At 37.2% G+C, this 22,185-nt stretch overlaps 2 protein-coding genes across 3 annotated transcripts in view; both read left to right on the plus strand.

Annotated features, from left to right (window-relative positions):
* The first annotated feature begins 1,331 nt into the window (after positions 1–1,331).
* LOC113050744 (fas apoptotic inhibitory molecule 1-like) lies at positions 1,332–3,682 on the plus strand. Its single transcript, XM_026214016.1, has 4 exons — positions 1,332–1,584; positions 1,910–2,138; positions 2,353–2,402; positions 2,625–3,682. Exons 1-4 carry the CDS (start codon positions 1,471–1,473, stop codon positions 2,772–2,774), a joined length of 543 nt encoding a protein of 180 aa, XP_026069801.1. The 5' UTR covers positions 1,332–1,470; the 3' UTR covers positions 2,775–3,682.
* Positions 3,683–3,989: 307 nt separating this feature from the next.
* Positions 3,990–22,185, plus strand: part of LOC113050743 (arf-GAP with GTPase, ANK repeat and PH domain-containing protein 1) — a 155,213-nt gene continuing 137,017 nt past the window's right edge. The window contains exons 1-2 of one of the 2 annotated variants that reach the window (XM_026214013.1): positions 3,990–4,423; positions 4,541–5,066. In XM_026214013.1, the coding sequence (XP_026069798.1) occupies positions 4,904–5,066 (163 nt within the window). In that variant the 5' untranslated portion in view covers positions 3,990–4,423; positions 4,541–4,903. Of the gene's footprint in view, positions 5,067–22,185 lie in introns of both variants that reach the window. The other variant, XM_026214014.1, reaches the window with a different exon arrangement.

Raw genomic sequence — 22,185 nt, forward strand, 5'->3', positions numbered from 1 at the left:
AATTAGTGAAATCAGCGTTTTGATGATATTCTAATTGTATGACCAGCAACTGTAAGTGTTTGCGTTAGTCAAATCTGGAGATAAATAAATAATTGTGTTGCTCTTACTTGTTTCGAATAATAGCTTGATCAGTCACATGAAAGTAATTACAATGATCAAAATTATACAATTGAGTGTTAAATACCGTAAACGGAGACGGTCTGAATGATGGTCTGAAAAACGGACAAATTCAGATTTATATAGCTTTATTGGTTTAGCAAAAAGGTTTTACAAAGCACTCAGATACTTTAGTTCTGAGCATTGTCACATAACATAATTTTGATTGTAACATCAATAGTGTATGCAGATTATATTGAAATTCAATGTAAAGCTAACCCAATCCAATAATGTTAACACGCATGGGAGTCTAGCCTAATGGTACACAACTTATAAAGTGTCAGGTTTTAATTAACTTGTTATATATGTATTTTTTAATGTAGCCTATGTGTACGTTAAAAGTACCATTCTGGTAGTGAGAACAATCCGGAACTAAATGAAGATTAATGTTTTGGCATATGATGTGTTTATTGAACCAATCAGGAGTAAAAGAGAATCATGTGATTGGCTACAAGAAGGTGGTTGACCCGCCCTCTCCGTCACGCTTGCAAAACTCAGTTAGTGAGAGAATCGTGCCAAAATTGTAAGCACAGAGAAAAGAAAGACGGAGCTGTACATATCGGTTTATTTTGGGAACTTTTTGCCCCTTTTTGTTATTTAGACATTTGCAACAGTTAGTTTTTTCAATCTTCATGCTTGCAAATCACTGTTCACAGACTTTTGCATTTTAGCGAAAACAACCTGTGCAGAAAAATTGAAGATGGAAAAAATGCAGATAATATTTATTTTGTTTAGCAATGAAGCTGCAGTTTCACAATACTTGAATTACACTGATGTGTAACTGTTAAATGCTGCAAAGAATTTTTTCTTATGCTTGAAAAGCGATTTACACCTTCACAAAGCTTATCTTGCGCATGCAAATTTAATTTAGACTTACATATGTACACTTCCACAACTCTTACCCTGCAAATCTGATTGGCATTAAATTACCTTCATAGTGCCTTGCTAATTTTGGGGGAGAGTGCCATTTATTGTTAGTGACCAGAGGATCCAAATCATCCAGGCTTAACAACTGAAAACAGTTTTAATGATTTTTACTCCAACAACTGATGTCTATTTAAAATAAATTGCAGTGAAAATCACTGTCTTCGCACATAAACCTCCTCAAACAGTCTCTGGATTGATTAATTAAGCCTCTTACACTAATGCACTCGTTGCTGAGTGAGCATTGGATGGCCTCCTCAATAATATACAGAGATTTAATCGGCAGTTGCACATGATGAGGACTGCTATTGTGATCAAGCGGATGTTACAAAAATTAACAATGAATTTAAAATAGTATAGAGCGGTTGGGTAGTGTGGATCATACACAGTATGTCCAGAGACATTGTGGGAACGTGGGACGTGTCGCTTAGCGATGGGGTTTACCGAATTGAGTTTGAACATGGATCAACAACAGGGAAACGGGTCATTTATATTAATGGGAAGGTGAGAGGTTATAAACCGATTTGTTTTATTTATCATTATGTTATATTAGATATTGTATTATATTATTTTATAGTGATAATGTATATAATATAATCGTTATATAATATGTTTGTGTGTGGGTGAACAGTGGGTAGAATCCCCCTCCTTCAAAATAATCACATTTTGTTGCTTTACAGCCTGAAATAAAGACAAATAGTTTTTGATATATATATATATATATATATATAGAGAGAGAGAGAGAGAGAGAGAGAGAGAGAGAGAGAGAGAGAGAGAGATGAATAAGATAATATGAAATGATAATGTTAAGTTTCATCAACCTTTTAAGGAGGTGTTGAGGAGGGATTGGATGTTCAAACTGGTGGGCAAAGAAACGTTCGCTGTTGGGAGCACAGATACAAAAGCTACCATAAGTATTGAGGCAATCACTGGGTTTTCCTATGAGTACACACTGGAAATCAACGGAAAAAGTCTCCAAACATTTTTGGACAACCGATCAAAAATGTCAAGAACATGGGTGCTGAAACTGGGTGGTGCTGATTACAGGATAGTTCTAGGTAAGTGACACCCCTCTTGATTTATAAAGTTATTTCAGTTTTTCTGAAAGGCTTTACTCTTCTTGCGTTCATTTCTAACAATACTGTAAGGAGAGAATGACTAGTCTAGGATCTAGATTTCAAATTCGAATCCGGGGTCAGCAGAAAAATTCAAAAAGTTAAGATAATTAAAACGAACTATTAGCAAACTAGGTTATTTTTTCTGTTCCACTAGAGAAAGACACTATGGATGTGTGGTGCAATGGACGAAAAATGGAGACTATGGTGAGTACTTTTAATACTGTAGTCCATACTAACACAGGCATTAAGGTGTATGAAAGATCCACTTTGGTCCATTGTTTATTTAAGTCTGAGTCAAGTCGGTTAATGGTGTAGTTGTGTGGCCACTGTTTAAAAACATAACACCATTTTGTTCATATCACATCTTTCTCACGACTGGTGCTTGTTTAGTAATAGGCCTATGTTTATACTGATTTCTTTGTGCAGGGGGAGTTTACAGAAGATGGAAGCGAGACACACTTTACAGTGGAAAAGAAGGAATGCTGCATTAAAGCAACAAGTAGTGGAAGGAAACGAAATGGAATAGTTCATTCCCTGCTGGTGGATGGAATCAGGATAGAAGAGGCCATTGAGTAAAATAGATGCTTACAGAATTCAGCTGTGCAAGACATTTAGTAACAGAATTATCAGAATTAGATACAGACGTTTTTTTACCAGGGTAAAATGGGGTAAAATGCCCCCCAGAAGATGACCCCTGACCAGCACATTTATTAAGTGACTTGGATGTTCATAATCTGAATATCAACATTTGTAAGATTTAGTCAGTCAAAACAATACTGAGGTAAACTGATCTTATTTTGTGTCACAGTAATCTAGGATATTGTATTATGCTGAATATCAAAAGTGTTTGTGTCTATTTGTTAATAAGAGATTTGTGGACACATAAATGTGTCAGATTTGTGGAGTAAAAGACATAGTCTTTATACTGAAAGGATAAAATTTAGGCCCTTGAGCTAAATGCCCTAGAATGGAGACAAAAGGCTTCGAGTTTACTTACATTTGTTATTTTTTAATTGAACAATTGCAATAAATAATGGGGTTAATATTCAATAAATCCATCAGTTAGATGTACCTTTTAGGCATCTTCAATAGTCATTAAAACCCATACTATAAATTGACTGAAATCATTTCAAATTAGAATTCATAGTGTTGCTGCTATGATGTATCCTAAATTGAAATATTGCCAACATAGGTCTATATGTTCATATGTCTGTATATAAGTCATAGAATAAATGTACCTTTCAGATGAATCTTGTTTAATGGGATTCTGCTTTGTCTACCATCGGATATGAAATAATTATGAACTAAATTTTCAAAATACACATTTAATTAGAATAGTTATATATATGAAGTGTGATTAATATAATCTAAAATACTAAACACAAAGACACACACATTCATTTCTTTTAATATCACATTGGCTGGTGTGAATATGCAAATATGTATATTCTAAATGTGTTACAATAAAATGCACATTGCACATGGTTCCTCTTTCCTTTGTCTTACCTTGTCAGTTAACCAGTAAAACATTCATATGTTTACATTTTATTGTTTATCATAAGACTCAGATGTCATATCTGAGAGTGTGTCAAAGACTTGTGCCAGCAATTAATTAAAATCGTTTATAGGACCCACTAATCAGACTCCTTGTACTCAAAGTAAGATCCTACCTTTTAGCGCCCCCATCCAGTGTGTGGCGACCTGTATGCGTTTTAATAACAACAGACTGCGCAGAACAAACGCAGCTACGACGGCTCCCAAGCTCCGACGTTTTTCCAGTAGGAAGCGTCCAAAGGAAGGAGCAGGCGCAATGATGTTTGAGAGGATACAGACGGGACGGACCTCAGTGCGGGAGGAAAGGGAATGCACCCATCTTTGCGGATAAAACAAGAGAGATATCCGAAAAGCTTCCCTGCGATAGCATCTCGTTGAAGTTGACATATATGAATAGTTTTGAGGTTTTGCATCGAGACCGCAGAAAGTAGTTCAGTGGTTGAAATGTCAGCATGAGCCGAAGTGAACAACAGCAGGGAGTGAGTTGACTGTGCTTGGAACACAGCAGACACACCGCGTCCAGCTCGTTTGCGCGAAGTGTAGTTTCTCGCCGAGTTTGAAATTGAATTATTTATTTACTTCTCACTTGTGGCGCTGAAACTGGGCAGTGTGTATGAAGCACACAGCCGGAGGCGACCATGTGGACCCTTCTCGCCTCGGACTGACCTGAGGTGGCCTTCTCTCGCCTGTTATAGCCGTAATGACGATGCTTGATTTAGGGAAGCTCCTGTGTTTTTATGCTGTATTTATGAGGATATGGGGCATATGACTGTATCCTTTCATTTCAGATTCGGACAGCTGCAGACCTCCCTCCAGCGTCTGGACTTCTATTGTAATACACATACTAAAATATCAAATGCACTGATATCAAAGCCGCTGCTACATGTCAGTTCGTCTCGCGTTAAGTGGTTTAATGCTCAATCTTTTACGTTTTTGTGATTTCATCCTATATAACCAGTTTGACTTTGGGAATATTTGTAGTTTTTTGTTCTGAACAAAATCGTTGGAGCTGACTAAAGACCTCATGTGGACATCTGACCTCCCTCCTGTGTTTACGTGTTTGCAGCATTTCTGTATATCCCTGCATCACCAGCAAACACTATTTAGATAATTGCATATCGGGCTCTATTGGAAGAGATCCTACTGCAAACATGAATTATCAGCAACACCTGGCAAACTCAGCCGCGATCAGAGCTGAGATTCAGAGGTTCGAGTCCGTCCATCCGAACATCTACTCGATCTACGAGCTGCTGGAGCGCGTGGAGGATCCGCTGCTGCAGAATCAGATCCGAGAGCACGTCATTGCCATTGAAGGTAAGGGTGTTTAAAATCTCTTTCAGACAGGTTTCAGATTTCTTAAAATATTATTGTCATTTTATTTATTTAGCTTTTCGTTTAGTTGGTGAGTAATGCCAGGTTTGGCGGAAGCTCTGGTTGCCATAATAAAAATGGAATGGGACGTCAAACCTAACATTATAGCATGACACTTCAATAAGTGCATGCTCACCCCCAGTGTCACTACAAAAATACATAATTAGGTGTATGTTAACTGATAAATAATGGCACTAAAAATCAACCCGCTCCAAAAGATGATAGTTCTCTTTCTTGTCATGAGTATGGCTCTTTTGAATCTCAGAAAAAAATGGTACGTTTGGCTTCTAAAGATGAAAAGTAGTACATCTTTTACCCCCAATTGTTTTACTGGTTGTTATAGTTCACTTCTGGTTATATAGGTTCTTTAAACCATTTCCTTGTCCTTGACAAGGTTTCAGATTTAGTCATAGTGTATTGTGAGAGGCTTGAGTCAAACTTTAAACAGATGTTTTTAAAAAGCTCACTTGGTTTTAGTCATCCATATCTTTGCCAGGTAGAGGCCATATTTGATTTTTCACTTTAGGAAACTGTTAAATGTATAAATTTACAGTCAGTTGCGACTGCTAATCACAGCCTCATTGTCATTCATGAAAATTAAATGTCATCTAATCTGAATAAGGTCTATACTGTAATATGAAATCGTTGATGGTTGTGTTTGTGTCAGGTATGGCTTTCGTTCTGTTTTGTGGAGGACTGAATGTGATAGAAGTTTTGATGTATGGGTTGCCTGAAGGGAGTTTTGGCAGTGTGTTGAGAGGGTCGTTCTCACAGTCTGTGAGGTAGCAAAATGCTATTTACAATAACTGCCGTCAGTTTTAGCAGCAGGTTAAATAATATCAAAACGAGAAGCTGTATTGTGTGTTTGAAATGAAACTGTTCTCCACTAGATTGCAGTGAATGTTTTCCTAATGAGTGTGTGCTCTGCTCGGCTCTGTGTGTGGTCAGTGACAGGTCTGTGTCAGAGCCGAGTTGATATATGAATCTTAGACCCCTTGCAATGAGAGTAAAATGCAGGCTGTGCTTGAAATGGTTCTTGACTTGCTGAGACATGCACATGACATAGACAAACCTGTCACTACCACCAACACACCCCCTTTACAGACCCCGGCCTGTCTAATTCCTGAAAACCAAGACAGAGTACTTAAAAGAGGGAAGCTTTCAGAATGAGAATTTCCTGATCATTTACTCACCCCCATGTCATCCAAGAAGATGTTTATGTCTTTCTTCAGTTGCGATGAAAGTAATGTTTTTGAGGAAAACATTCCAGGATTTTTCTACATATAATGAACGGACTGAAGGTCCAAATTGCAGTTTCATTACTTCAAAGGGCTCTACACAATCATAGCTAATGAATACCGGTCTTATCTAATGGAACAATTAGTAATTTTCATTTATTTATTTTTTTAAAGTATATACTTTTTAACCACAAATGTTTGTCTTGCACAAGCTCGACCTCATGCATTACACAGTCACTTTTGAAAGGTCAGAAGGAAACGTGCATAGAAAGTCAAATGCCCTTTACAAAAAAAAGGTAAAACAACAATGTCGGATGATTTTTAAGTTGTAGGAGAAACTTTTTTACCCTACCCCACCTTTTTGAACCGGAGTACACAAATGAAGAGCTAACTTCATATGACATTTCCAACGGGATTACGTCATGCGGGAATTTGCAGACGTGCATAGCGAAGCTAGTGTAAGATGTGCGTTTGTGGTTACGAAGTATATACATTTTTATTTTTTAGAAGATGACTAATCGTTTCACTAGAGAAGAGCCTTATTTATCTGCTGGGATTGTGTTAAACCCTTTGAAGCTGCATTGAAACTGCAGTTTGGACCTTCAACCCATGGCCAATATTTGTCTCGAAATATCATGGATTTGAGTGAATTCTGGAAGTGAACTGTTTCTTTAAAAGTAGAATTGGAACGGTTTACTTGCTTAGTGGAATCAATTAATGTTGAATCTTTTAAAATCTTTTGTATAGTTACTTAAAATCCTTTTAATTTATGTTAAAGTATGTGGTCATGAGTCAAAGTTGGCATTCTAAAAGCAGAACTTGGTAGTAGTTAAGTGTTTTTTTTTCTTTTTTTTGCCAAAACATAATGATTGACTTTTACTATTCATGTCAGCTAAGTGATAACTTGCAAAGTGCTGTCATTAGCTATGTGGTGAATTTAATTTCACAATATCCCAAAAATAATTTTGAGAAAATTCAGCATTTAGGATGTTGGTATTTAATTGTGAATTAATTGTTGACATTTTAATGCCACTTTCATTAACTTCTCGCTGACCTCCCAGTTTAACAGACGGCAAATCGGAGCTGAAAACCAATACTTAACACACCCTGTGATCAGAAGCAAGTCGGTCTTCAGATATTATAGTTCTGGTGTAGCATTTACACTGGTGTCCACAGTAGTCACTTTACTTAATTTTACACTAGATGACCGCTGACACGTCAGGGGTGGGTTGCTTTGAGCCTGAGATCACTGTCTGTGCAGAGCATGTTTGTGATCTCAGAGACACGCATCTGGGCGACACATCCTCTAACCTCTCTGTTTCGTGCATAAAGGGCATGATATTTATAAGAATGAATGCTGTAGCTTGTGCATGGAAAAGAAGGTTCTTGTGAATGTAAGTGTCTGCTCGATAAAACTGACCTTCTGAGAATGTAAAATTCCGAAAAACTTATGCACAGTCATTTACAGGGATATGTATTAAAGTGACACAAGGTTGGTTTGATTTCATATTGATTTCAGCAATGTATTCTCTTTATCATTAAATTGTTCAAAAAAATTTTTTTTCTCCTTTGCTTTTCCTTGCTTGGCAAAAAAAAAACATGTTCAGATTTTTTATTTATTTAACTTCTGTAGCAGTTCAGTTGTTACTAGGGCGGTCACTTTTAGTTCGAAAATCAATTGCACAATCGATCGGACCAACCAAAAAAAGTTTTGAAAATTAAAATAGGGAATCGATTTTAACCAAATATGTACACTATTAATTTTAAAATAATTAAACAATTAAAAATATAGATGTAACAAAACTCACAAACAAGCAGAAAAAGAAAATAAATAAATAAAGAAAGTGCAGTATGCCTTGCGAAAGCTAGACAGAAAATACCAGCAATTTTTCACGCCTATAAGACCCAGTGACGTCGAAAGGGAAGTCTTGTGCTGTGTTCACACCAAACGCGAATAGAGCGTCTGGCGCAAATGATTTCAATGTTAAGCCAATGTAAAGATGCGTTTACGCGCGTCTGGAGGTCTCGTGGCGCGGTAGACGCAAATTCGCCTCATTCGCCTCATTCGCACATCTACTAACAGGAGATTCTGAGTTATGAAAAGGACCATTGCAAGCTGACAGCGACTGGCTTTTGTGATGGAAAATTGCCAGTAATACCCCCACCTTGTGCAGCTGTACCTGAGTGTCCCTGGGACATCAGTTGTTTGAAATGGATTGAATCATTATTTAAAATAATCTTGGAGATTTTTGAATTGCCTAAATCATAAATGCAGCCAGGATGAAGCCTGCAGTGATGTTTTTCTTTTTTTCGAGAATGTTGCACTCCTGTTGCTGTTTGTTATTCTGTACGAAACATCATGCCAATAAATAAGAAATATTGCTGACTTGAGCTTTTCCAGCGCTCTTTAAGTTCGTCCGTTATTTGACGTTGAAAAAGGAAAAGTCTTTTTTTTTTTAGACATGGAAAATCGATTTTACAATCTATTCATTGAACACTTATGTCTTAAAAATCGAAATGATTTTTTCGCACAAGTGACAGCCCTAGTTGTTACACAAATAATTTCTTATAACAAATTGATAAATTGATGTCAACTTCAAAAAGGAGTCTTGGCACCTCTTTTGCCGAATGCTGGATTTCTAGTCTATGTCTAGATAAATTTAATATTTTGGCCACTGGTGTGCTTGGTCCTGTAATTGCTGTTTTCATATACCCCCCGCCCCACCATTTTGACAATAAATGTAACTGGAAAAGCCCAAAAATAGCATAATAAAAATTGAGTTTCGTTTGATGACATAGTTCTGTTGCTTTAAGCTTATTGTATTTCTGGCCTCTCACTAAAAGTTTCCATTTTTGAAAGGTAGGACGGGTTGCTTCATGGGACTATTAGCCCTGAAATGTCTGGCAGCTCTGTTGGACGGGATCATTGTGCCAAGGTAATGGGGCTATGCAACGCACCCCTTCCAAATGAGAGGTCACAACATCACGCAGATGTCGGGAAAACAGCCCTCCCATCTAATGTCTGCAGGGCACCATTAGGGAGATGCAGTCGCAGTAGCCCATATAGTTTGTTAAATGCCTACTGAGGAGCATGTGTAACCCCATGGTATGACCGCAACAGAGCTGTACCGGATGTCAGACGCATCAGTCTTTTAAAATTCCATCTCACGTCCTATTGCTGCGTCATAATCCGCTTTTATGGCCAGTCTGCCTGATGCATTAAACATTTTGGCCATCTCTTCGGCGTTTCTCAAAGCTGTCAGCCTCTGTGGTCGGCATTTTGCTTAAATTGCACTGAGCATTTGGTGTAGTAGAATGCTAACCAGAGGAATGGCTGCAAGGAGACCATATATCTGTTTATATTTAATTAGGAGGCCCTGAAGCACGGCCGTGGAGCCTGAGGCCAGGAGAGAGGAACCAGGGCAGCATATGCGGGTGCCATATGCTGAAGAGCCTGCGAAGTCTAGACTGGGTTCAGGGATTAACAAGCTGCCAGTACAGTTGAATTAAATGGCTCAGTGGGGTTCTGAACACAAACAATAAAGTGGCATATTAGGGGCAGTAACTGTCTCTTCTAGTTGTGAGAGTAAGGAGATTGCAGATTGCTTGAGATTCATTGGTTCCCACACAGTTTTTTCGAGGCCTTTATTTGCTGTTCCCAAAACCAAAATGGTACACCTTTTGGGGTTTTGATTCTCTAACAGTGGCTAAGTCGACAAAACATCAATAGCATGATACGTCATTCCCAAAGGAGTTTTTTTTTCCTTTGGCAGTGAAAGAAGGCAGTAGTAGCTATTCTAAAGGCCCTATTTACTCACAGCAAAGTTATTTTTTTGTTATTCGCTTAGGGATAAAAAGAAGTTTGAAATACCCGAGCAGCGATATGATGTTAATGTACTTTCTGAACATCCAGCTTTACAGTATTTACCGTTAAAAAACAGTGCCAGTGTCACTTTCAATTAGACTTAGACTTAACTTTAGTTTCTACTAATGAGCTTTCCAATGTGTTCATGTTTTTTTTTGGGGGTCTGACCTTAACAGACTGAACAGAAGAAATGAACCAAAAAAATGACCATGTCAAAGAAAGTGGAGCCGCAGTGCAGTTTGGAGAACGCCAAACGAAATTCGTTTTTGGTCTTATTTTGTTCACAGTCACACCAGTTCTTCAGTTTCACTGTGTGTGTTGGGGGCTTAGTAGATTGCTTTATCTTCAGTGGTTCCCACATCATTTTATCTAAGGCCTGCTGTTTGAAGGCATTCATTTTTTATACTGCTTTCAAAACCATGATCTTCTGGGGTTCTGATTCTTCAACCGTGAGCGGGACAAAAAAATCAGTAGCACGATAGGTCAGTCCCAAGGGCCTTTTTTTTTCTTTGGCGGTGGTAGAAGGCAATAGAGGAAGTTCTAAGGCTCTACTAAGTCACTTTCAAAGGAAAAAGATGAAACAGTGCCACAGGCAAAGATGTAAAGAGTCTCCAGTCGAGATCGGCTCTCTCTCCCCATCCCTTTCCCTCACACTCCCTCGTTTTATCATTCTCTTTCTCGGTGTGGGTGGTGAGCGAACAGAAGTTCTCTGCTGAATAGCCATTTTGTTCTTTCCAGTCTAAAGCGAAAACAACACCCTCATCTCTCTCTTGCTGCTTTTATCTCTTCACATTGTCATCCTTTCAGCAGACCTGTGCACCCGTGCCCTATGACAAATGTGTTGGGTGATTCAGAATGGTTGTCTCATTCCTGTTTGAGCCTTGCATTTGTTACTGCATTCTTCTCAGATAATAGACCAGATGCCAGATAATCCGAAAGATCAAAATGCAGGAACTTAAAAGACATGCTTCAGGTGTTTTTACATGTAATGAGTAACTCCACTGTCATTTGCTTGATTATCCAGAAATGCATTACTCAGGAAAGGCAGACAATTGTGTTGTTCAAAGTTATTCTGTGTGTATCTTTGTGAAACTGGAAGTGGAAAATATTCGCCTCTAACTATGTGGCATTTTGAGCGGTAATGGGAAACTCTTTTAGCCTATCCTCCTCATATAGACTAAACTAGTTCTCAGAGGACATATGACACTTGAGGAAGTGTCAGGTGTTACAGCGTTGCTGATTAAAAGAGTTGTGTTGGATTGTTTAAAACCAATGTATTCTTATGAGCTGGGGGAAGATCCACCTGTTTGTCCAGTTTGGTGGGGAATTCCATCAGCAGGCCATCTAGATGGAAGTCACTTGGTTCCTCTTGTTTTTAACATATAATGTGATTATGCTGATCACCATATTTTGGTTCCACCTTGCTGCAGACAAAGGAAAAAGTATGTTAATTGTATGTCTACTATGGATTGCACTACTTCATGCACCTTATAATCAAAATTGGGTCAGTGACATGTAACTCTTTTTTTTCTTTTCTTATATGTGTAAAGCTCTATAAGTTTGCTCAGAAATACATAAAAATGCAATTCTTACAATACACCCAGTGACTTGTAATTAAAAAACACTTACATCATAAGATGTGATGCAAATGTTGCAAAGCCTTGTTACATTACATTCTTTAAAAGAAAATAGTAGTTTAGTGTGATCTTCCATTATTATATCTTACTATTATTTTAACAAAATCACTTCACTATTAATATTTGAAGAAATGTTCTGTGCCATAGCAACATAATGTGGAGCAACCGACATGCAGAAAAGATATAAAACAGGAAATGATGTGATAGATATGACCCCTGCCGACCCTCCAGACTGTGTAATTCTTTTGAAAATATCAGATAGGCTAATTTGACTTATGACAAGGTTAGTTAAAATGTTTTGAGATGCAGCTCCCCAAAAATAACACACACAATACATTTTTTTATTTTTTAAATAATAATAAAAATAATAAAAGTTTTACTTGAAGGCAACGCCATATTACAAACTCCAACAGTATCTAACATTATAAAAAGATAAAATTAAAACTTTGTTTTTAATGAAGATTAAACCTAATTTAAAGACGTTCTTAGACATTAAGAAGGTACTAGCAGGACCAATAAGCAGTGTTTGATCACTAATTTGGACCAGTGTTGTAGAAATGAAATGAATGTTTGCAGAATTGATGTTGGAAACAGGTTGCATTTGAAACTATTTAAAGAAGTGGAGGTTCTGAGAAACCTTGTGTTACTACAGTCTCTGAAGATCATCCTAGAGGAAACACCAGACCGTCGCAATGAATCTAATATGGGGACGCTGGTGATGTAATGCCTCTAGAGACACAGGGCTTTGTTGTCACTATTTTGTCCTCTGCATGCTTACGCACTGGGTTGGGTTTGTATCCTTTGACAGAGGAGCAGCTTACCCAGAGAGCTAAAGCTGTATTCTCTTTGTAATACCACACCATGTGATTTACCTGTTTAATGACCTCATGTGCTGATGCAATTGCTTAGTTCCCTTGTCCTCTTCCTTTTTTATTGGACTTAAATGGTTGTAAATGTCTGTATCTTTCCCAGATGTCATTCGCATGTTGTTTGGTCATGACCTCATTTGAAAGTCAGTGATTTAGATCTTGCTGTGTCAGTGTGGTGCAGTGTTTTTTGGGCGAGTATGCCATCAGAGATATTGGAACGGCTCCAGACAGACACCACTGCAGCCAGGATCCCCCGTGACTGTAGGGGACGTGACCCTATTAAGGCCATGTACATTATATACTTACTACTGTTCATATGTTTGGAATCACTTAGGGCTGCAACAATCTATTTTGGTTAGTACCATAACTTCTGCCATAAATCTTTTACTGTTTAATTAAAAAAAAAGATCATGAAATAAAATAAAAATGGTTTTCTTACAGATGAGAGTCTAGAAATGTTTTCTCCATTCAACAGACTTAAGTTGTATGCATGTATGAACAACTGCATTCAGGTCACCACAGCGACAGTATCAATAAAGATGATGTGCATAACACCAGGATGTTTTATCATACCTGTAATTATAATTCATATATATATATATATATATATATATGTATGTATATGTGTTTGTGTATTTATTTTATTTTTTTAAAGTAGAAACACTAGAAACACACTGAACTTACTATAAAAAGCATTAACTTAATTTTCTGTGCTCAGAACAGATCCTTTTTATTCGTGGACTGTACCCAGCCAGGGAAAAGAAAGTAAGCCACTTTCCAAAGGTAAAATATAGAAAATTAAAAAAACAACAACATCTAGAATAGAAGTCAAATACGAACACTGTTCTCCATGTTTGTCCAGTCTGGTCAGCAGTTATTTAATTATTTAGAGTGATTTATATTAAATATTAATCAAAATTGATGTGTTTATTTAATCAAATATTAAATATTTACAAATTTGGAACACAGGTGGGTTTAAATGGCACAGAAGTAGCCAACTCTGGAGCTCTCATGTAATTTTATAACTAAACATATATCATACGTATTTGAGATTTTAGATTACATTTATTTGGTTTGGTTTAATAGGGTCACTTCCCCTCAGCACAAAGGTTGAAAAAGCTTGTTTGTATGACTGGAGGCAGGACTCTGTGTTTCTGTATTTAAAGATCCAGTCAGAGCTTGAGCACTGCAGAAGTAACATTCTCATTCTCCTGATATTGCTCATCTTACTGATCAGGGGACAGACACCAAGCAAAACAACAGCGGATATGATTCAGATCTCAGGGAGGCAAAAATAACCTCCTGAGCCGTGGCCTTCCTGCTGCTCACAGAGCCGCTTCCCCCCATTAATGTCTTGAGGGGTGTGATGTCACTTCCCCAGCATTGATCGCTCTGTTGTGGGTCGAGTGAATGTCCTCCAGCTGCAACCTGTCCTGGTGGCTTTGCTGTCAGTCACTTTGTCTAAAGTCACATTACAATAATACGTCTAAATGAACGTCTTTCTTTTAGCTATATCATGTTCAAGAAGAGTTCAAATTAAATAGGGTTTGGTATCGAGCTCGATACTTTTTAAGCACTGACCGAAATGCTTTGATACCATCGAGTATCGAAAACTGTCTTGTCGTTTCGGTACCAAATTTAGACATCTAAGGGGTTAATCTAATTAAAGTCAGTGAACCAATAAACATGCAACATGCTTTATGTGCCTAAAACAGTAACTGGCTCTTCTGAAGCATCAAGGGACATGCATGTTACCTGAGCATTCATTCATACTATAGCATCATGCTATACAAGACAAATGGTTTTACCCAAAACTCACTTTAAACCACCATTGAGTGTTTTTAACAACCTGCGATTGGTTTTAGTTATACAATATTGTAGAAAGTGTTATTTGTAGCCTTTTGTATGAATTATTATTATAGAAGTGCATCATGGTATGCATAAATTTGAATCATACTGTGCTTTTAATTAATTTTTTTATTTTTTTTTAAATTGAGTGTCATGTCATACCTTAAAAAACTTAAAGTAAAACTTTGCACTGCACTGATAGATCTTCATTTGTGAATGTTTTTAAATATTGATATTTTCCACAGCCTGTTGTGTTCTAAAAGCATAAACCCCACCTATGGTAAACTGGGAAATTTGTTTTAATCTCTCTCTTTTTCAGTGTTTTTTTTTTTTCCACTGGAATTCCCCTTTAGTCTTTTTTTTATGTCACTTGGCCTTAAAATAATCATGCTTCTGCATCTGTTCTGCATTTAAAAATAACATTCTGGCTCAAAGACAATGTAGAAAAATTATGCTTTTTTTTTTTTTTTCGTTAGGAATTCCCATAATAGGGATAGTCGGGGTTTTTTTGTGTCCCATATTCACTGATACAATATTAAAACAAAATTCAAAAATCATTTGTGGGGAAGCCTCAGTCAGAGTAGGAAACACTCTAGTTGTACACTTGCTATGTCTGCTCTAATTTCAGCAGAACAGTCTAAGCACAACGGTACCAGGTCTCTTGAAATTAAACATTTGTATTCAGAATCAGGCCATCTGCAACTGCCCAACCCCCCACCCTGTAAAGGAAACCGAAACGGATTAGCTGAGCCTCTGTCCTTACATCTTGGGGTTGCCTCCTTACAATGGGTGAAGCTCGCTGTGTTGAATTGGCATTGAAAGTGGAAGTGTTGCGTCGATAAGAGGCACTGTTCCCATCTGGCCCCTGTTTAGAAAGGAAAAAGAAAATCAATGGCACTTTCCTTCAGGACCATCCTCTTGTATTGGGTCACCATCTGCCAGTTCTAGACCCCGCCTTCGGTGTTAGTGAAGTAATTAATGTCTTCTGCTACACCTAGAGAATGTGTGCTAACACAGCCTCTGAGCACCCACCCAGATCTGTGTATGGTTTGTGTAGATGAATATGTCTGACTTTATTTCAATTTTTCTGCAACCTGAAGTGCTGGAACATTCAGATTAATCTTTCCTTTCATTAAATTTCATAAGTGTTTCCGACTGGAATGTCTTTAACAGTCTGACATAAGCACAATGCAATAGTTAGGATGACAAATAGGATAAAATGTGACAAGGATTCAGAAGAATACTTCAGCCCAAGGCACAGTGGCACAGCGCAACAAAATACAATAGAACTTATAATCAGTTATTATAATAAGTGGATGCATTGCGACAAATCCATGACGCAATGCAAGAAATGCAAGAAAACTGCTGACTCATTCTATTTATGACGTGCTGACACAAAGTTCAGTCCAGTGTAGATATGAAGACATATTAGACACTTTTAACCTTGAATAAAGCACATAATCATTACCTGAGATTATCACTGTCATATTTTGTATGTTGTTCCTGCCGCGAGGTCGCAGAAAATAAAAAAACATTTCTAAAATAGAATTCTGTGTTGCTTATTGTCACGTGGCGCAGATGGAAAGGACAAAAACTGCATGGAAAAGATACATCTTTTAACTATATAGATTTTTTCAGATTAACCGTTTTTTAAATGACGTTGATTTGCGGCTTTTGAGAATCGATATCAAATCGATCTTTTCCAGTATTTATTTCAGCTCACGTTTAAAACCAGATCTGATTTACGTGAATCTTATCATTACTCTTCTCCACTAGATGTCACCCTTATTTACCTTGCGCAATGTTACAACTGTAAGCCTGTTATTCATTCAGCGCTTATCATGGTGGAGATACTGTTCATGAGAACCAAGTACAAAGCCACATGCTTGATTTGAAATGCTCCGGTGAAATGCTATAGGAATACTATAAATCTGCGGAAGCAGTTGAGATCACGTATAAGACGCCATGATTTCCTCAGTCAATGAATGAATGATGGTGTGGCACACTGTTTTGTTAACTAACGTACACACATACTAGAGCGTGGATGACACTCGCTGTGTTTTCAGCTTCTGCCATCTCACTATGATGATATGAATACACAAATATCATCTCCAACTGCTCTGAGAGTCACTTCATGAGCATTTTACTGTTTAATTTGAGAAAACTACATCATATCACATACACGGCAGCCTCACGGCAACCTGTCAAAATAAAAGTTTAGTTTAACATTAAGTAATGTCAGAATATATTATTATTTAGCAGTCGTTTTACTCGGTGCTACTACTGCTAATACACATAAATAAATCTTTATTTTTAAAGGAATAATCACATTTGAGGCCAGTGGAGTTAATGAGAATGAGCGACACCTGCGCCACTCACGAGTCCCGTGGAGGAGCTCCGGAAGGATAAAAAGAGGAGGAACAACAGTGAAGGAGGACCAGGCCTGGATTTTATTTTGTAAAAATGTTTGTAAAAATGTATTTTTGTTCGCTCATTCTCATTAACTCCACCGGCCTCACTCCGTTCCCACAGCTCTCTGCCCCGCCCCTCTTATCACACTGAAGTTTACGGTTCATTTTTTGAAATATCAGTAGCATTTGTATTAAAACTATATTCACTGAATGTAATAAAAACATTGAGAATCAAATCGAGAGCTTGCGAATCGAAATCGAATCGACATTCGGGACATTTGAATCGATACCCAGCCCTAATATATGTGTATATATAGGTTAGTGGCCCTTGGCTTGGTATTGTTTGCAGAATTCGGCCCTTGGCGAAAACTTATTGAAGAACCCTGAACTAGACAGACAGTTTATTGTCCATTTTTGAAATCCATTTTCAGTAGTATAAATAAAAATGCACAATATAGCTCAATGACAACCATTATCCTGTAATACATTTAATAAATCTATGCATTAATAATATAATAAAATTATATACAATATGTATATCCCACGCACATTAACACTGTTTCATTTCGCTTTGGTGCATAAACATTTCATTGTTATCATTCTATTGAGGTAAACATGTATTGTGATTTATTATTAATAATTATCGTTTTATCACCTACCTAGCCAATAATGACAGTTTAAGCCGTTTTTCATTCTCCATCATTTCTCCACAGCGCTTGTGCGCAAAGGATTTGACACATAAAACCATAAACCTATCAGGTTACAAAATCAAAAATATAACTAATTCTTATTTAGTTCTACGTATTTAGACCAAAGTCATGTGAACCTGTATACATATTTAAAATAAACAAGTATTAAATAAACAAAAATCACTCTTCTTATTTCAATTTACTCTTATACCCCTTGTTTTTATCAGCCTCGCATTCAATTTTTGATTCTCAATGTTGTGTGGAAAACAAAATAGCTGGAGTTGTACGGTTAATTTTAAGTTATCCCTATGGAACTTGAAAATTATGGACCTCATTTTTATTCTTTATTGAACGTAATTAAAAAAAAATATATATATATATATTTGGTTTTTAAAAGAACAGATTTGAAAAGCATGAGGATGAGTAAATGATGACCCATTCCTTGAAGTCTTACAAACCTTATGTGAACCCTGCAGCATGAGACATGAACGTTATAACTTGCAGTCCTTGAGTGACACAGTAGTTTTTCAGTCTGTCCAAAAATACTAGTGACCTACAGAGGTCCCTTAATTCTCTTGTCTCAGCATGTTGGTGGCATATCTGGATTGCAAAGGTGAGGGAAACGCTGGCAGAGGCTTGTTTTCCATCAGTATGAAAAGTTGTTGGGTTCAGTAAGTGAAGCTACTCAGGTAAAAGGAAAGATAAATAATGTAATGTGGTTCAAAGCCTGCACTAATCCACGTCATCTGTAGTTAGACATGTAGGCATTTTCTGGAAATTCACCACTGATGTTTTGTCAGCTGTAGACCTGCTCCCCTAGCATCAGAATATAGAATTTCTATTTAAGCCGTTTAGTGTGGACAAACTGGCACTGAGAGGAATGGGTGTGCAAAACACACACACACACACACACACACACACACACACACACACACGCAGTGTTCAGGAGTGCTGGAGTTGCCATGGTGCTACCGCTGGTTAGGACGACGGAGAGCTGGGCTAATTATCCCCTGTGGATGCAACTGCCTGTGGGTGGCGGTGGTTCTAGGTCATCCCTGCTGACTGGGAATTGCACCAAACACTCCAGCCCTCGTGTTCCCTCTTCTTTTGCTTTCCTCGTTCCAGCTATAGTCAAGACTACTAGAGGGGTTTCCATGTAAAAGGGCCACATTGTGATTTGGTGCAGCAATGGCGGTCTTGTTGAAAAGAGATCCGGCAGTGTGCCATTGTTATCACAGTATCACAACTTCCAGCAGACATTTGAACAATATGGAACTTGCGTGCCAAAAATCAGCCGCAATTGTTTCTTATGCATGGGAGGCCTGAGGGGGAAGTTGGATATTTCAATTACATATTTGGGTTTTCGTTGAGGCGGTTTAATGTGTATTAATGAAGCGGAGGATGTGCCATGAAATGATAGCCATCTTTCAACCGATGTGACAGCACGTAATTATGATAAGAAAGACCTCTGGTTAAAGGTGTAAAATAAAGCTTGTGTACAGTATACATTTCCTAAAGTGCCCATGAAATGGTTTGACATTTGGGTGCACTGAAACTTTGGCTGATAGAAAAACACAGAAAATCTGAGCAGAAACCAGATCAGATAAGCCAAAACTTTGATGTGGAGAAAAGCAACTTGCAAGTGAAATGATCTAGGTTTAATTATATTTCATGTAAACACAATGATAGTGGCATATTGCCAAAAAGAGCTTGTGTTTAAGGTTGAGACTGGCGTGCCCACTGTGTATGATAGATGTAATGTGTGAATATGCATCAGTCTCACTGCAGTCAATGGGAAGCACATTGCGGTCAAAATTCAAACGCACTTGCAAATTCGGTTTATAATGCTTTGTCTAATTTGCATGCACAGTGTGTGACGTATTTCAAATACTATAAATAAAAGAAATTGTTCCACATGTTTACATTTGCATTTTCATGCATATTCCTCTTAGATACTGGTTTCAGTTCTTGAAGTTCAGATTACATGTTAGAGAGAGATTAACCTTGGTCTCATGATGTTCTATTATCCTCCAATATCAATTTTAGAGATATTTTGAGACTATGTTCTGTTTCCAAAATCAAGATCTCTGTTTGATTAATACAGTTGTTCATTTATTTTATACAACAGCTGTTTCTCAATTCCAAAAACCCTAAGAATGGACTTACTTTCTTGTGGAGATGATTGAACTAGGAATGAGAAAAGAAATGGAGAAAAAATGGACAATATACATTTATTATTATTATTATAGTTTTATATTATAATAAAATGGCATGATATGTTTGCTATTTTGTTATTTATTTATCAGATTATCAGCAGAGTGAAGCCAAAAACATCTTTTTGTGGCTGCTGTCTTTTTGTGAAAATGGCATAATTTGGAGGCCGAGTGTGTGCAGTGGTGATCATGGTATCAAAGTCCCGCCCTAACTCCTGCAGAGCCAATCGCAACCTCACAATCATGACACCACACCCTGGTTGTATAGCATAAAATAATCAACTAAAAGCAAACTTATTAGAAAAACAAACACTTGATCATAAATTAGCGTGAAAAGAACTACCTAAAATTATGGAAACTATTACAAATATTTAAAAAAATTCTAAGTATAATTAGATTGTTTAGTTTAGTTTAGGTTCCATTCATTTACATAGAGAGGTTTATGACCTATGCTGCAGCCAATCAGCAGATGGCGATTTAAATGTTTTGTCTTCACTTTTCAATAAATGCGCAGCACGCTGGGATTAAATATATCAGTCTTTATTACTTATACTTATTACTTATATTACTTATTCCTGTTGTGATGTATTTCCCATTAAAATAGTTGGGACTGGACTTATCGAAGTGTTTATTTATTGATTTATAATAATAATAATAATAATTATTATTATTATTATTTTCAATGACTACTAGCTTTACTTGACAGCCTGGCAAAACCATTCTCGACAGAACTGAACTTTCTCATTCTAGAAAATAATATTAGGTCAGTTATCCCAAAATATAAACTATGCAAATTAAATTATTTGTGCAAATGCTAATTTATGCTGAGAAGTTAATTTAAGTCAATTTAAAGTGATAGTTCACCAAAAAAAGAGAATTACCACATGATTTACTCACACTCAAGACATCCTAGGTGTATATGAGTCAGAAGAATACAATCAGAGTTATTAAAAAAAATGTCCTGGCTCTTCCAAGCTTTATAATGGCAGTGAATGGGTGTTGAGATTTTGAAGTCCAAGAAAGTGCATCCATCCATCATAAAAAGTACCCCACACAGCTCTGGTGGTCAATAAATGCCTTCTGAAGAGAATTGATGCATTTGTGTAAAAAATTTTAAAAAATCATATTTTGAGCTTTATAAACCATAATCTCTAGATTCCACTAACTGTTGTACACGAGAGAGTAGCGTTCCAGCAGATGACGTAGGTGTTATCTTAAACTTGGGTGAGAATATTATAGTCCAAGAGGACCAATCTCCTCTTGGCTTATATCGAAATCCAACTGTCCCCCCTCTGCATTTGTAGAGTTTCTCAAGAAGACATTAGCACTACCTGTTAGTAGTAATAACTCATTGTTAGTTGAAGCTGTTCTTAAAGCTCTTAGTGGTATTAGCATTATCATTCAAAAGTGGTGCTTAGGGAGTAGAGCCTCTCCCTCCAGCGTCTGCATTTTTTTGCACAGTATTGTGGGTATTTGCACTTCAACAGCTCATTGTATGCTTGATGAGTTCAGTGTTAATGTGCAGTACTATCGTGTTTCATGCTACTATTATTCCTATAGCAAATGAGGTGCCTTTGCCATAAGTTTATCGATTTGTTTATTAATCAATAATAAGCTGCTGAGTTTGCAAAATGTTTATTAGTCTGCGTGTAAGAACTCATGGAATGAGATGGAAGTATTAATTAGATATGCAGATGGTGTGCCTTAGGCCGGGTTCACACCGCAAGTTTCAGCAGAGCAGAAGCAGCGCGTTAGCAGCAGGTAGGCAGAGCAGAAGCAGCGCGCGCCTATTTTGCTTTCACACCGGCAGCGGAGGCAGCGCGCAACTGAACAGCAGATTTTGGTCAGAGTCCTCTATAATGGGTACGTTCGCATTGCTTTATTTCCCATTTAAAATACATTTAAATAAAAAGACTAGGCAAGAAGCTTTTTTAATTAATAATTTAATTGTTACTTTTGTTGGATCTTTGTTTTGCTGTCTTTGTTTTCCGTGCAGTACGTGTTGTTGATAGAAGAAAGGCCATCGCGCTATATTTGTTATTAAGGAGAGTAAAAAGACCCAGACTTTGGGTTCATCCCATTAACCGACGTAGGAGAGAACATGGTGCATATTACCATCTTGTCACTGGGTTTGTTTGCAATCAAATTTACCAAAAAACACCCTGAAAACCAATTTAATAAACGGGTTTAAATTATGTGTATTGTAAATGGTTCACAGCCTTGACTTCCTGCTCATCTTGAATTCAGCATTTACTTGTTTATTATATATGCATGTATCATCTGCTTTTGTTA

The sequence above is a fragment of the Carassius auratus genome, chromosome 31 (genome assembly GCF_003368295.1).
Source record: "Carassius auratus strain Wakin chromosome 31, ASM336829v1, whole genome shotgun sequence".
NCBI classification, from domain to species: Eukaryota; Metazoa; Chordata; class Actinopteri; order Cypriniformes; family Cyprinidae; genus Carassius; species Carassius auratus.

Bases quoted from the DNA above. Each gene is read 5' to 3' on its own strand.
- LOC113050744 (XM_026214016.1), top strand. From the start codon at position 1,471: ATGTCCAGAGACATTGTGGGAACGTGGGACGTGTCGCTTAGCGATGGG. The intron at 1,585-1,909 runs GTGAGAGGTTAT...CAACCTTTTAAG, and splicing joins TCATTTATATTAATGGGAAG to GAGGTGTTGAGGAGGGATTG. The intron at 2,403-2,624 runs GTGAGTACTTTT...TTCTTTGTGCAG, and splicing joins GACGAAAAATGGAGACTATG to GGGGAGTTTACAGAAGATGG.